This window comes from Halichoerus grypus, chromosome 6, assembly GCF_964656455.1.
Source record: "Halichoerus grypus chromosome 6, mHalGry1.hap1.1, whole genome shotgun sequence".
NCBI classification, from domain to species: Eukaryota; Metazoa; Chordata; class Mammalia; order Carnivora; family Phocidae; genus Halichoerus; species Halichoerus grypus.
Window position 1 is genome coordinate 19,994,464 of NC_135717.1, and position 16,370 is coordinate 20,010,833.

The 16,370-nt window shown below is 41.1% G+C and overlaps 1 protein-coding gene across 3 annotated transcripts in view; it reads right to left on the reverse strand.

Annotated features, from left to right (window-relative positions):
- The window catches only part of LOC118534539 (uncharacterized), a 260,521-nt gene that overhangs the window by 179,030 nt on the left and 65,121 nt on the right, over positions 1–16,370 (reverse strand). For all 3 annotated transcript variants that reach the window (XR_013448790.1, XM_078074670.1, XM_078074669.1), the window contains one exon: positions 14,538–14,607. Coding sequence is in view for 2 of the 3 variants with exons in the window: in XM_078074670.1 (XP_077930796.1) it covers positions 14,538–14,607 (70 nt within the window). In the remaining variant the exon portion in view is untranslated. The remainder of the gene's footprint in view (positions 1–14,537; positions 14,608–16,370) is intronic.

The window sequence follows — 16,370 nt, forward strand, 5'->3', positions numbered from 1 at the left end:
CATTTATAAGTGAAGCTGGCATTCTTCTTTTTTTTAAGATTTTATTTATTTATCTATTGAGAGAGCATGAGCGGGGGGAGGGGCAGAGAGAGAGAAAATCTCAAGCAGACTCTATGCTCAGCACGAAGCCTGACATGGGGCCTGATTCCACAACCCTGAGATCATGACTGGAGCTGAAATCAAGAGTCAGATGCTTAACGGACTGAGCCACCCAGGTGCCCCTGGCATTCTTCTTTTTAATGCAAGTGTGTAGCAATGAAGAATAGAGGGACCACTGGTGCAGTTTTGGTGCCACTGTCTTGATTCATGTTAAGTACCAGTTTTATCATGAAGTTGTTTTAGCTTTATTAATGAAACAGTTCTGACTTTAGTTTGATTATGAAATTAGTTTTGAACTCACAGATCTCTTTCAAGGGTCCCAGGGATTCCCCGGGATTGGTTTTCCATACTTTGAGTACCTACTGGCCCACCTACTCTGATTAATACAGTATTTTATATCCCTGGTTAATAAGCTTCCCATCACCCAGGGCAATGCTACTCAGAGTTGTGCCAGGTGCCAGGCCACAACCCACAACAATATGTAGAAATGGAGAATGAGCATTTAGAAATGTTTATAGAGGGGCACCTGGTTGGCTCAGGCAGTTCAGCGTCTGCCTTCAGCTCAGGTCCTAGGATCGAGCCCCATGTCAGGCTCCTTGCTCAGCAGGGAGTCTGCTTCTCCCTCTCCCTCTGACCCTCCTCCCTGCTTGTGCTCTTTCTCTGTCTCTAATAAATAAAATCTTTAAAAAAAATGTTTGTAGAAATTTTATGCCTGTGGAAACTGATGATAAAAAATAAGGATTTCTTTATGTCTTTGCTTTTTACTTCACTTTGTAAACATTTACTTTTATTGTATCTTACAAAATATTCATCTGTGACAAATGAATTTTTTAAAAGTTCCTAATTTCCAAATTAGAATTATTTTTAAAAGTTTCTTTCCTAACTTAGCCAATACCATATAGTCTTGATTACTGTGGCTATGTACTAGGTTTTCAAATTGGATAAAGTGATTCCTCCTACTTCAATCTTCTTCTTCAAAACTGTTTTAGTTATTCTAATTCCTTTACCCTTTTATATAAATTTTATAATAATCTTGTCTATTATCTACAAAATATCTTGCTGGAATTTTTATATAAATTGAGATAAACCTGTCAATTTGTGGAGAATTGACATCTTTACTATGTTGTAAATCTTTAGTATGTTCAGGCTTCCAATCAATTGAACATGGTTTGTCTCTGTTTTTTTAAATCTTCTTTTCTTGGGGTGCCTGGGTGGCTCAGAGGGTTAAGTGGCTGACTCTTCATTTCAGCTCAGGTCATGATCTCAGGGTCATGATATCAAGTCCCATGTCGGGCTCCATGCTGAACGTGGAGCCTGCTTAAGATTCTCTTTCTCCCTCTCCCCCTGCCCCCCACCCCCCACCCCTGCTTATGCACTCACTCTCTCTAAAAAAATTAAAATAAAATAAAAATTTATAAATCTTCTTTTCTTTCATCAACATTGTGTGGTTTTCAGCATACAAGCCCTGAACGTGTTTTATTACATTTATACCTAAGTATTTTATTTTGGAGAGGTTATAAATGGTATTATGGTTTTAATTTCAGTGCCCACATGTTCACTACTAGTATACAAAAACACAATTTATTTTTTATGTTTATTTTTTATCTTGCAACCCTGCTGATTCACTTTATTAGTTCCAGGAATTTTTTTTTTGTAGGATTCCTTGGAAATTTCTACATAGACAACCACTGTCATCTTCAAATAGGGACATATTTGATTTCTTCTTTTCTGACCTGTATGCCTTTTATTTCCTTTCCTTGCCATTGCACTGGCTAGAATTTTTCAGCATTATGTCAGTTTCTAGTTTGATTCCATTGTGACTGGAGAACATGCCTTGTATTATTTCAGCTCTTTTAAATTTGTTGAGGTTTGTTTTATAGCCAAGGACATGTTCTATCTTGGAATATGTACTATGGGCAGTTGAAAAGAATGTGGAGTCTGCTATTAAAAGGAGTGTTCTGTAAATGTTGATTAGATCCCACTGACTGATGTTACTGAGTTTTTCTGCATCCTTGTTGATTTTCTTTCTAGTTGTTCTATCAATTGTTAAGAGAGAAATATTAAAGATGCTAACTATAAATGTGAATTTGTCTATTGCCCCTTTCTTTTCAGTTTTTACTTCACATATTTTGTAGCTCTGTTGTTTGGTGTTTACACATTTAAGACTGCTATGTCTTTTTTGTGGATTAATTCTTTTGTCATTATATAATGGCCTTTTCTGTCTGTGGTAATTTTCTTTGCTCTGAAGTTTATCTGGTATTGATATAGCCACGTCTGCCTTCTATTGATTAATATTTGTATTTTTCCATTCTTTTACTTCAACCTGCCTATATCGTTATTTTGAAGTGAGGTTCTTACAGGTAGCATATAATCGAGTCATGTTTTTAAATCTACTCTACCAACATCTTTCTTTTAGCTACTATATTTAGATCACTTACGTTTAGTGTAATTATTGATATCTTAGGGCTTAAGTCTCCTTTATTTGTTGCTTCTTGTTTGTTCTTTCAATTTTTGTTTCTCTGTTTTCTTTTTCTTGCCTTCCTGTGTGTTATTTGAGAATTTTAGAATGCCATTTATGTAGTATTTTTTTAGTGTATATCTCTTTGTATAGCTTTTTAGAGGTTGTTCTTGTTGTTATGATACATATACATTACCACAGTCTACCGGTGTCACATTTTACCAGTTTAAGTGAAATGTAGAAGCCTTACCTACATGTTATCTTTTTAAGATTTTATTTATTTCTTTGACAGAGAGACACAGTGAGAGAGGGAACACAAGCAGGGGGAGTGGGAGAGGGAGAAGCAGGCTTCCCACAGAGCAGGGAGCCGGATGTGGGGCTCAATCCCAGGACTGTGAGCCGAAGGCAGACGCTTAACAACTGAGCCAACTAGGCACCCCTACATGTTATGTTTACTTACTAACAAACAATTTATAACTGTTTTAAGTAATTCCTATACAAATGTTTTAGAGCCACATCCAACAGTGTTATAATTTTTGCTTCAACTGTCCAACATGATTTAGAAAACTCAAGAGGAGAAGGAAAATATATATTTCTCATATCTTTGCTTACTGGGTTCTTTCTTCCTTCCTGGTGTTCCAAGATTCTTTTATCATGCCTTTTCTGTTTAGAGAACTCCCTTTAGTCATTATTTTAGGGCAGGTCTGTTGGCTATAAATTCTTTTCATTTTTCTTCATCTGAAAATGTCTGATTTTTCCTTCACTCATCAAGGATATTTTCACTGGTATAGGAGTCTGAATCACCAGCTATTTTATTTCAGTACTTGAAAAATATTGTGTCACATCTTTCTGACCTCTGGATCAGAAATCTACTGTTATTTAAATCCTTTTTCCCCTTGGGGCACCTGGGTGGCTCAGTCGGTTAAGCATTTGTCTATGGCTCAGGTCATGATCCCAGAGTCCTGGGATCGAACCCCGCGTCGAGCTCTCTGCTCAGTGGGGAGCCTGCTTCTCCCTCTCCCTCCCATTCCCCCTGCTTGTACACACACACACACTCTCTCTCTCTCCCTCTGTCAAATAAATAAATAAAATCTTAAAAAAAAAAAAATAAGTAAATCCTTTTCCCCCTATAGATAGTTGTCATTTTTCTCTGGCTGTTTTCAAGATTTTTTCCTATGTCTTCAGTTGTCAGAAGCTTAACTATGATACATTTTGGCACAGATTTCTTTCAGTTTACCCTTCTGGGAGTTGATTCAGCTTCCTGAATCTGTAGGTTTATGCCTTTTGCCAAATTGAGAAGCATTTAGCCATTATTTCTTCAAGCGCTTTTTAAAACTCAATCCTCTTTTTCCTCTCTTTCTGGGCCTTTGATGACATGAGTACTAGATCTTGTGTTATAGTCCTACAGGTCCTTGAGGCTCCATTCATATCTGTCAGTCTATTTTATCTCTGTAATTTCTATTTTATCTTCCAGTTCAGTTATTCTTTTTTTCTGTCCCCTCTTATTCTGCTGCTAGCCCATTCACTGAGCTTTTCATTTCAGTTATTGTTTTTTTTAAGTTCCATTACTTCCATTTGGTTCTTCTTTAGGTCTTCTGTTTCTTTGCTGACTTTCCATTGTTTTCACTTGTTTCAAGCATTGTTTACAATTGTTTGTTAAAGCATTTTATCATGGCTACTTCAAAGTCTTTGTCAGATAATTCCAACATCTCTGGCATTTCAGTGTTGGCATCTATCAATTGTCTTTTTCATTCAGTTTGAGACTTTCCTGGTTCTTGGTTTGATGAGTGATTTTCAACTGAAAGCTGAACATTTTCATATTATGTTATGAGACTTCAGATCTTATTTAAACCTTACATTTTATGGATTTTTCTGATACCACTCTGAAAGCAAAAGAGGGCATGCTGCCTCATTCCTGCCAGGCAGAGGTATAAAGCAGGTTCCCCACTTGGTCTTTGCTGACATCCAAGTGGAGTTCTCCTCATTACTGCAGGGGATGGGAGTTCCTGCTTCATGTGGTCTACATGGACACTTTGGTGGGAGCTGCCTTGTAACCCCCAAGCAATGGTGATGTTGTGGCTCTACCTAGGCCTCCTGTGGCTGCGCCACAGGGGAGAGGGAGAGGCACTCCATTATACCAGGTAAGGGTGAAAGTCCAGACTCTCCACATGGTCTCTGTTGATACACAGGATGAGGATGGGAGACCTTGTTGGCATAGATGAAGTCCCAAATTCCTAATCAGCATTCTCTGCTACCATCCACTGTGAAAGCTGGGGTATCTTGCTAGATTCTCAAAAGAGTGGAAGTCTAGACTTCCCACTCAGCCTTTGCTGGTGTGGTTAGAAGTGAGGCCACAGTTTCTGTGACGTTTAGCTCCAGTAGAGCAGTTATTATCTAAAGTTTTATCTCTTGTTAGGTTGTTCTTTTTCTGGTGCTTTGACTAATGAGATCAGGCTTTTACTGGGCTGCTTTTTTTTTTTCTTTGGTCTGCTCCATTAGCATTCTGAGTGACTGGCTTCTTCAGCTCCAAGTCCAGAATATGAAGTGAAAATAAAACCAAGTGAGTTCACCAACATGTTGTTCCCTGATCCCTAGCCAGTCTGCCTTCTTCTCTCCGCCTTTCAGAGTCTTATGTTTGTTTAATGTGCAACATCCAGGAGTTTTAGTTTTACTTAGCAGGAAAAATAGGAAAATGTACATCTAGTCTGTCTTCTCCAACAGAAAATCTAAAACTAGTTTTTAGGGGGGAAAGCTAGTAAAGAAAAAATAGTCATTCTTATCCTCTCTCCTTTCCTACCTTCTTTCCCACTAAAATTATAGGTGTTAACAACCTGGAGTATCTCCTTCCACTTTTCTCCACACTCACTTAAACAATTACAAACACACACACACACTTTTTCTCATGGTTTTGCCAGAACAAAATCATGTTATATAAGTTCCTATGAAACTTGCTTTTTCATTAATAATACATAATGAGCATCCTTTCAGGTCAACAGTCATAGATCTAACTCACACTTTTTATTAGCTACTTAATATTCCATAATATGGAAGGGCCACACTTAATTAAGTCGTTTTTAATTTTATTGCCTCAACAAATAATTTTATTTATGTAGGTTAGATTACTAAAAGTGGGGCAGATCAAAACAAACAATATGTGTATTTTTAAGTTGAATAAATATGGCATTGCTATGGTCCCAAAATAACTCTGATGATTCACATTTCTACCAATGATATATGAGAATACATGTTTCTTCCAGCATCCTTTCCAGCTCTAGGCATTTCCCCTCATTTTTAATTTTTGCCAGTCTGCCAGGGGTAAAATAGTATCTTCTTTTGATTAATATATACTACTGGCCACTTGGATGATCCCATTCATGCCTTTTTCCATTTTTCTGTTGGGTGTTAGTATATTGCTCATCAGTTTGTGACAGCTTATTGTACAGTTTTATCTGTCATATGTATTACAAATATGTTTTCTCTAACTCCAACCTATTGCCAGAGCATTTTGTGAACATTTTCCTTATCACACTTACCATGTCCTTTGCTGACAATTGCTGTCTCTGCAGAGGCTATGTCCCTGAAGCTAAGGATCATTTGCTAAACTCTGTAGCCCCAGTCCTAGGCAGTAATTTGTGCATAGTAGGTGTTCAAAGGGTGCTTAAATTGATTGTGGAATTTCCATCTCAATAAAAAGGTCCCTGCATGTTCCCTTTCCTTTGTGCCATCTGAGTGACGCATTAATTACAGATGTTCCATCAAATGTCAAGCTAACCTCAACAATTACAACTTGAAGCAAAGAGCCCAGCCAAAATGACAGGACCCCCATCCCTAGGACTGAGCTGTGGACACGAGGAAGGACAAGAAAATTGCACCATCTGCTTGAATTTAGATAAAAGGACTCAGGTCATACAGGACATTGCATGAGAGGGGAGGGAATGTGCTTATTTGCTATTCCAGGTTATGAAGCCTATTTTCATGTTATGTGTCATTTATGGAACAATCTGATGTTACAGACGGCTTGAAGCTTTTATGCTGCAAGAAGAGGGTGTGAGATAAGAGGAGGAAGTCATTTCTCCTCAGTCTTATGGACTGTCCCCCCCTCCAGCAAACTGGGGAGCTTCACAGTCAACCAAAGCCACCAAAATAAAGTGTGACAGAGCGGGGGCTGGATGGAGGATGAAAGCAGAAGGTAGGGGTGTGTGGAGGACAAGAAGTGGAGGAAGGTATGGGGGAAATGGAAGGTAAAAATGTTTAAGGGACAGAGCGGACAGCAGTGGGAGCCCCCAGAGGTAGAAGAAAGAACTCAGTCCTGAAATGTAAACCAATGTTAGTTCTAATCTTGCCTGGGTTACTTACTTACCCCTCTAGCCCCACCCCGTGCTGTCCAAACTGACTGGTCACCTTAATGACACACACAGCCCCTCCTCCATCCCACCTCTCTGTAGTGTTGCCATGGAAAATCTCCCTGTGTTCTGGTCCACACCAGGTTGCTTTTGTGTGCTTGATGCTGTTGCTGAGTTGAAGTTTTCTGCTAACCTGGCCTCTTAGATGCGACAAGATTCATCCCTGATTCCAAAGGTCACCCTAATTTACCTGAGATTAAAAGACTAGTTTTTCCCTAATTCCATTTCCATAGCTGATCCTTGCTTCTGAGACCCGTATGCTAGGAAAGTCCAGATGTCTACATCATGCTGCCAACCCCAGAGAGGTCATGCCTGGCCATGCCAGGGCATCTTCCACTGGCCTAATTAAACGCTCCCAGGAAACAGGGTCATGTTGTCCTCATATGGCAGCCCCTGCAATAACCATGTGACCTAAGTGTGACAGATGAAGAGACAGTGTGATTAAATCTGTGTATTAGATTGTATTAGATTAGCATGAATGTGTTTAGTATCTCATTGGAAAGAAAAATGAAAGAGATACCACTCCCAATATATACTACCCAGGAAAACTTTTAATTACAAATGTGAAAGAACTATATAATGAAAATACCAAAAGACAAAAAAGAAAACCTAAGTAAATTGAAATACATGCCATTCTCCTAATTAGGAAAAGTCATTATTTTAAAGAGATGCCATTCACCCCTGCTATGGAGTGAACATTTGTGCCCCCCACCCCAAATTTGCATGTTGAAGCCTTAATCTCCAATGTGAAGGCATTTGGAGGTGGGATCCTTGGGAGGTAATTAGGATTAGGTGATGTCATAAGGATGGGATCCTCATGATGAAATTAATGCTCTTATGAAGAGAGGAAGAGACATAAGAGCTCTCTCTGTCTCTCCACCATGTGAGGATATAGCAAGAAAGTGAACATCTACAAGCTAGAAAGGGGGTCCTCAACAGAACCTGACCTTGTTGGACTTCAAGCCTCCAGAACTATGAAAAATAGATTTCTGTTGTTTAAGCCTCCCCAATCTAAGGTATTTTGTTAAAGCAGCTCAAGGTGACTAAGACATTCCCTGAATCCCTATGAAATTGTCCACAGTTACAATTGAGTTCATATTTTTGGAACTTAGTAACTTGAAAAGAACTTTCTTCTGGGGGAAAGAAACATATGCCTAAGAATAGCTAAGAAAATCTTGAAATAGAAGAATAATGACAAGAGACCACATATCACAACATATGATGAAGCTACAATAATAAAACAGTGTGATATTAGTCCAGGAATAGGCCAATGGATTAACAGAACACAATTTGAATGTCCAGAAATGAACAGATCAGAATTCAGTATATGATAAAGACGGAATTTCTCACTGGTGAGAGCAAGAGGGGGTTATTCAATAAATGGTGTTGTGGTACGACTGTCTATTCATTCAGGGAAAAAATAAGTTAAATTCCAACCTTATGCCAGACACAAAAATCAATTGAAACGGAATTAAAAACTAAATGGAAACAATAAACACTAAAGGTACCATAACACATTTACTTATTACAACAGCCCTAAAAGATAGCTATTTGATCCCTATTTTGAAGATGTAGAAACTCAGGCTCAGAGAGATAAAGTGGCTTACCTGAGGTCACACAAGGTCACACACCAGCAGTTCATAGAGGATCACAGACACTTTGTTCTCCAGATGTCCCTATTGGTGAATTTACCTTATAGTTTTCTTTCAACCTAGCTCATAACTCTTAGCAAATGATCTCCACCCCCCAGACAGAGCCCAGGCAAAGAACCTGACGAGCCTTAGTTAAATAGACCTCCAGTCTTGGGGTACCTGGGTGGCTCAGTCAGTTAAGCATCCAACTCTTGATGTTGGCTCAGGTCATGATCTCAGGGTCATGAGATCGAGCCCTGCATGGGGCTCCCTGCTTAGCAGGGGGTCTGCTTGAGATTCCCTCCCTCTGCTCCTCCCCACCATGCTATCTCTCTCTCTAAAATAAAATAAATAAATCTTAAAAAGACCTCCAGTCTCACAACCTGGGTCCTCCCCACGAGGGTCACACATTCCCTGAACAGATGCCATGGGGGAGCCCGCTGGGGGAACTGTGAATCAGAATTAGTGGTCTTCTGGTGCTTTAACCGCATGGTTTAGTGACTGGGAGAGACTGCCCTGGGGAAAGATAAGCAGGTACCTCCTGAAGAGACTGGAGAGGCCCTGCTTATCAGCTAACTCTTTAGCCAAGAGTTTCTCCCAAGGATATGGAGGCTCAGCCATTTCACACTCCTCCCCCACCATGTCCCAGGACTGAGAGGAACTCACAGATGGCAGGGGAAAAGAGACAGCATTCAGCACCCGATGTGTTCAGTGCTGTACCAGGGTCTTCACAGAGCGCTGCAGAGAGCAAAGGGGTGCACAACCCACTCTCCCCAACCCTGACCTCTACCACCTTCCACTTACCTCTAGTCACATCCAACTCCCCACATCCCCTATCCCCTCACATGGTCTATAGCATGAGTCTAAGCCCATGCCTCCCCCAGTCCTTCCAGACCTTCCTATTTCCCCAGTCCTTCCAATTGTCTGTCTCTCTTAGACACTCCCAGTCCCAGATTTCCTGTCAGCTTTGTACACAGTTTGTCCAAAGTGACTCCCATGTGTTCCACATCCAAAACAGTCCCCCCATGTCTCTTCCATCTTCCTAATTCAAGAAGGATGGGCCCCTTTAGGAAGAGCTTAGCAGGATATGTAGGAGTCTTCCAGGGAGAAGGGCAGGAAATAGAATTCCAGGCAAAACTGATGTGGGGACAGCAGGGAGGCATGGGCAGCAAACTTTCAGAGTGGCCTGAGTGAGGTGTGCATAGGTATGGAGGCTTGAGGGTGGACGCCCACCAAATCTGAAGGATCCAGTATTTATGCTAAAAAAAAAAAGCTGGGCTTAATCCAATAGGAAATGGATATTCATTGAAAAGAAGGTTCTGGAAGGCACAAGCCCTCTTTTCTCCCAGAGTTATAGGTTACAATGGAAATCCATACATGGCCTCTTGTCTTGAAAACCCTTATGATGTCAAGAGTCTAAGACCCTCAACTTCAAGTTACTTCAAGTGATACTGGTTATGTGAAATGTGTAAGGCTGGTGCCACCTAGTCATCTCTATTTTTGTGGTAAATCTGGAGAGCCATTAACTGTCAGTCAGTACCTTGCATGATGCTTTCTAGATACACTTGCTGGCTTCAGATCCCTCCTCCAGGCTCCTTCCTAAGGCTAATGAGGGACTCAGATTCTGCCTCTGCCCAGGACGACAAACACTGATCAATGACAAACACTGCTCTCATATCCTGACACTTTGACCCCGTGGACACTTAAACTCTGACATACATTTGAGAGCTTTGCAAACAATATTCCTCTCTCTCAATCAGCTTTTTTTTTTTTTAAGATTTTATTTATTTATTCAAGACAGAGAGAGAGAACACAAGCAGGGGGAGAGGGGCAGAGGGAGAGGAAGAGTGGGAAGCAGACTGCCCACTGAGCAGGGAGTCTGACACGGGGCTCGATCCCAGGATCCTGGGATCATGAACTGAGCTAAAGGCAGACGCTTAACCAACTGAGCCACCCAGGTGCCCCTCCTCTCTCAATCAGTCAATCCCTCTCCCTCTTTTTTTTTTTATCTTTCTCTTTTCACACACACATGCATACAAAAATTTTTACAATTCCCCATGAATAAGAAACAAATATAAAGCATCACTATTTCAATTCAATTTGCAATGGGTTGATTTGTAAATTACTGGCATAAATAATAAATGCTAAATAAAACTGGTAACAGCTAAAATTGCACAGAACAGACCCTGTTATTGACTCCAAATTGACAGGAGAATCAAACTTTTTTTGAAGAGATTTTATTTAGTTATTTGACAGAGAGAGAGCACAAGCAGGGGCAGTGGCAGGCAGAGAGAGAGGGAGAAGCAGGCTTTCTGCTGAGCAGGGAGCCCGATGCAGGGCTCGATCCCAGGACCCTGAGATCATGACCTGAGCCAAAGGCAGAGGCTTAACCAACTGAGCCACCCAGGCACCCCAGAATCAAACTTTAAAAAAAAACATTTAGATAGGGGCACTTGGGTGGCTCAGTCATTAAGTCTTACAGTCAAAACAGAGGGGTCAACATGGTGAGGTCAAAACATCCAGTGGTGTAGCAACAGATTTAAGTGGACACAGTGCTGGGTGATGTCAGCTGGCCTCAAAGCAGAGTCTTTGACCTTCTTTAAAAAATTTTTTTTAAATTCTATGACTCTGAAGAAATAAGCCAGTCACACAGAAACATGAGTCTCTTAGGTATCTGAAATATTTGTAAGAATACAGAGTGAGGGGCGCCTGGGTGGCTCAGAAGGTTAAGCGTCTGCCTTTGGCTCAGGTCATGATCCCAGGGTCCTGGGATCGAGCCCCACTTCGGGCTCCTGGCTCAGCAGGGAGCCTGCTTCTCCCTCTCCCTCTGCCTCTCCCCCTGCTCATGCTCTCTCTCTCTATCTCTGTGTCTCTAATGAATAAATAAAAAATCTTAAAAAAAAAAAAAGAACACAAGAGTCAGATGTGAAAAGACAGGAGAACATTTGTCAATGAGGATAACAAGAGAAAGGACTCATAGAGATGTGGGGATGAAATGAGACAATCCCGCAAATACATTTAACTCCCCACCCAGTAATAAGAGCACAACAAATGTTATCTCTGTGGTAGTAGTCCCAGCAGTACTAGTGGTATCCAAGAGGCTATGCAAGAGATTTATGTGTTAGTTATAAAACTAGGTTAGATTTAAAGAAACTTCTTATATTTCCTGCTCTCCTCCTCAAAATCAACTCCAACCAGCTCCTACTCCCTGTTTCCTATGCACGCACTGGTACACACACACACACACACACACACACAGTACATGGGAATCTGCAAAGCTCTGCCCTTGTCCCTTTGCCCTGGCCATTTCTCTTCCTGGAATGCCCTCTCTCTCATCCCCACCTGAAAAATATTCATGTGTCCTTCACGACCCAGATCAAATGTCATTTCTTCTATGAATTTTCTATTGGCTTTTCCACCATGCTTTTAAAGCTTTTTATTCATATTTTATCACCTCATATTATAAAAGTTTGTTGCTATTTCCCTCTTAACTGAGTTCCTTGAGGATCTTTCTCCTTGAGTCCTCAGGACCTGGCACCCAGTAGACACTCAGTAAATGTTTATTGAGGCCAGAGTTATGAATGACATCGAAATTAGGATAAATTTTCCATCTAAAGAGATTCATTAGTGTAATCTGGCCTGTTTTGCAGAGAGAATTAGATTGTACTGCCTTTGAATAGAACAATTCTGGTTACTAAGAGATGTTCAGATGAAATGCCATTTTAATGTTAAGAGAAAGGTTCTGGAACATTCCACAGAGCTGTGCAGATGTTCACTTGCAAAGTTTGCGATTGTTATGTTTGCAAGTTTTCCAAATCAGTGGAGATTCCCTTACTGACACAGCCAAGGGGATTAGAGGACTAGCCCCACTGCAGCCACAGAAGCTCTGGGGACTTATACCGCACTGACATCCAGAATGGTTTGATGCTGGTAGAGGCATCCTATTTCAGCTTGTGGCAAGATAATTTACCGAGATATTAACGAGTTGAAGAAGTATAAGGACAATAGTGTATTTTGTGCTTTGGAATCTGAACATCCCCCTGTCTGAGAAGGTAGCCAGGCCTTTGTTTTCTGTCTTCAAAGGGTTTTCAGAGCAGAGAGTCAAAGTTCCTGAAAGACAGCACCCTTCCCGAACTTTTGTGAAATGCTGAGATCACCAAGATGATGATTCTAGGCATCCTGGTGGAGGGAGATTGGTGAGTGCCCAAAGAAGGTGAGTAGAAGGAGGAAACACAGAGAGGACATGATTTCAGTACAAAAAGAAAGAGAGGGGATCCTGAGTCATAGGATTATTAACCCACGTCCCAACAGAGCCCAGAAGACTTGGCAGGACTTTTGGGGAAATGACTATGTGGTGCACCCAGGAAGGCTGGGCCCTGGTTACACCCAGACTTCCAGCACCAGTGAAAATTTTCATGCCCAGGCACAGGATGGAAGTTGAGCTTCCAAATTTCAACGCACCCTACAGACTTATTACAGGTAAAAAGGGTAGGCTAAAACCAGAAGGGACCTCCCCAAATATTTAACTCCACCTAAAACCCCACACACACCTCCAGGGTGGGTCAGAAGAGTTGAGTGACTCCCAATAAAGATATTAGAGTTTCCCATTGACTAGGAAGACTGTTGGTTCAGAGTAGAATTTAAGGAGATAAAGAGAAGTGACATTTCTTGCATAACCTGGATCGTGGCTGTGAATTCACTGGCTGCATCCTAAGAATGTCCTGCTGGAGAACATGGGAGCATGTGGAACATGACGGCTTACACAGGACATGCTCTCCCTGACAAGACTGCCCCTGCAACTCCTCAAGGGCTTGCAATCACGTCTTTGCTTCCTCATGGCCTGGAAGCTGTTGGGTCAATGTTGAGTTTACCTTCGCGTGTTGCAACAGGACCCATATCAAAATCCTCACGTTTCACAACCAACATTGAGATCTACTGAACTCATTGGCTTCTACTAATATTTAAAGTTCCAAAGCTTCTGATTTTTTTTTCATTTTTCATAAATTTCTCATTTTCATAAAGTACTTCATTTAGTCAATACATAGGTATTTCACGCTTTCTATGGGTCAGACACTGTGCTAGGCACTGAGGATACATGAGGGAGTAGCTATTCCTAAGTAATGACACTTTCTACTGTATTCTTATGGGGACTGAATTAACAGCTAGCTCCCTGGAAATTGTATATCATTATGACTTTATAGCAAGAAAGGAAAAGGAGGGAGCTCCTGTTAGTCCAGATGCTTTAAGTGTCTCACATGCCCAGGACAATGACAGCAAGCTCCTCTGAGGTAGATGACCTCTGAAACCATGGTAGAGAGAGAGAACACCTCTATGTATCTCAGCACATAACATCACCATCCACCTGGTTCTGGGACTCTCCAGGGTGGTGACACATGATTAGAAGAATCCCCTGGGGAGCTGTGAAAAGGTATCAGTGTCCAAGCCGTACCCCAGACCAATTAATCAGAATCTGAGGATTTGCCAGATTTATGAATACATTAAACAAGTTCCCAAGTGATTCCAAAGACTGATACTTGGATCCCACTCCCAGGGATTCTGATTTAATTCACTGGTATTTGGCTTGATCAGGAGTTTTAAAAGCTCTCGTGTTAGACTAAAATGTGGTCCCTAGACCAACAGTATCTCCTGGGAAACTATTAAAAATGCAAATTCTCAAGCCCCACCCACTGACACACTGAATCAGAAACTCTGGGGGTGGTGTCAGGCACTCTGTGTCCTAACAAGCCTTCAGGGTGATTCTGGAGCATGCTGGAGTTGGAGAACCATTGCTAATAGTTGTCCAAGCCAGAAACCTGGGAGTGATCCTTGATTCTTCCCATTCATTACCTCCCCATCATCAGCCAAGCATGTCTATTCTATCTCAAAATAGATCTCAAATTCATCTCCATTGCTACTCTCCTCATCCAGATGGCCATCATCTCTTACCTGGGCTTCTGTGACAACCTCCCAAAGCAGTGGTTCTCAACACTGGCTGCACACTGATGCCCGGGCCCCTCTTTTAAAAAACACAAAATTATAAATATAAAATTAGATACAAAAGTAAATAAAAAATTATGAGGCACCTGGGTGGCTCAGTAGGTTAAACGCCCGACTCTTGATTTCAGCTTAGGTCATGATCTCAGGGTTGTGGGATGGAGCCCCGTGACGGGCTCCACGCTGGGCGTGGAGTCTGCTTGACATTCTCTCTTTTTCCCTCTCCTCTGCCCCTCCTACCCTCCCCCCTTCTGTCTCTCTAAAAAAAAAGTAAATACAAAATTAAGATACAAAAGCACTTGTCAAACTGAGAATAGTACACCTTCAAAATAGGTAAACTAAAAAATAAATTCTAAAAAAAAGTGTCTGGCACAGAAGTACTCAATAAATGCTGTATTTCATTACTGCCTCCAAAGCAAAATGTAAATATGTATTAAGAATGAGGGACATGGGGCGCCTGGGTGGCTCGGTCGTTAAGCGTCCGCCTTTGGCTCAGGTCGTGATCCCAGGGTCCTGGGATCGAGCCCCACATCGGGCTCCCTGCTCCGCGGGGAAGCCTGCTTCTCCCTCTCCTACTCCCCCTGCTTGTGTTCCCTCTCTTGCTATGTCTCTGTCAAATAAATAAATAAAATCTTTAAAAAAAAAAAAAAAAAAAAAAGAATGAGGGAAAAAAGGGTGCCTGGGTGGCTGAGATGGTTAAGTGTCTGCCTTTATTTAGCTCAGGTCACAATCCCGGGGTCCTGGAATAGAGTCCCACATCGGGCTCTCTGCTCAGCAGGGAGCCTGCTTTTCCCTCTGCCTCTCTCTCTCTCTGCCTTTCATGAATAAATAAATAAAATCTTAAAAAAAAAAAAAAGAATGAGTAAAAAAATATCACAGTTATAAATTTTTTTAATCCAGAAAAAATATTACAATATTTATATTTCCCCATGTATTTTGGTATATATTCTGACTGCCTCTTCAATATGATGACAACTTTATAACATGATTTTCAATGGAAAGAAGAGAAAGATAATTCAGTTTTTCTTCGTATGGTTAATTTAAAAAAAAATTTTTTTAAGTAGGCTCTATGCCTAGTGTGGAGCCCAGTGTGGGGGGATTGAACTCATGACCCTGAGATCCAGACCTGAGCTGAAATCACGAGTCGGAAACTTAACCAGACGAGCCACCCAGGTGCCCCCCAAATTTTTAATTAATTATTTCTTTAAGCTTCACAGTTTATTATCAGTATGTTGAGAAAATTAAAACAAAAAACAAAAAACAAAAAACAACAACTTGTCCTATCTTGGAAAACCTCTATTAAGTTGTTTTCACATGTGGTTTCACATGTGAGCTATAAGATTTGGAAGAGCTTTTTAGCTGTGCACATTGCAAATTTTGCTTCTCATCCCCTGCCCATATAATTCTGGTACTGGGTACTAAAGGACCCATTCCAAATATTGATTTAACCCTGGCCCTGCACTGTCATATTATATCACCCCATCAGCTTTTACAGCAGACAGCGGAAGTACACTTGAAAGCCATTTCTATCATGGGACTGTGAACAATAATTTAGCCATATGCGTAGGTGACGGCAGACTACATAAAGTTATCTCATTAACCTCAAACTAAAATGTATCCCCAACTTAGTTATAGAAAATTGCCTGCAGTCCCTCCAAAGCTACTCAACATGAAGGAAATGTTGTGGAGGGGAAGGGAAAGTCAGAGTGAATAGAGACATCAGTCTTAATGGATTGCACTTAAAATATTTTACTCGGGGCGGAGCAAGATGGCGGAGGAGTAGGA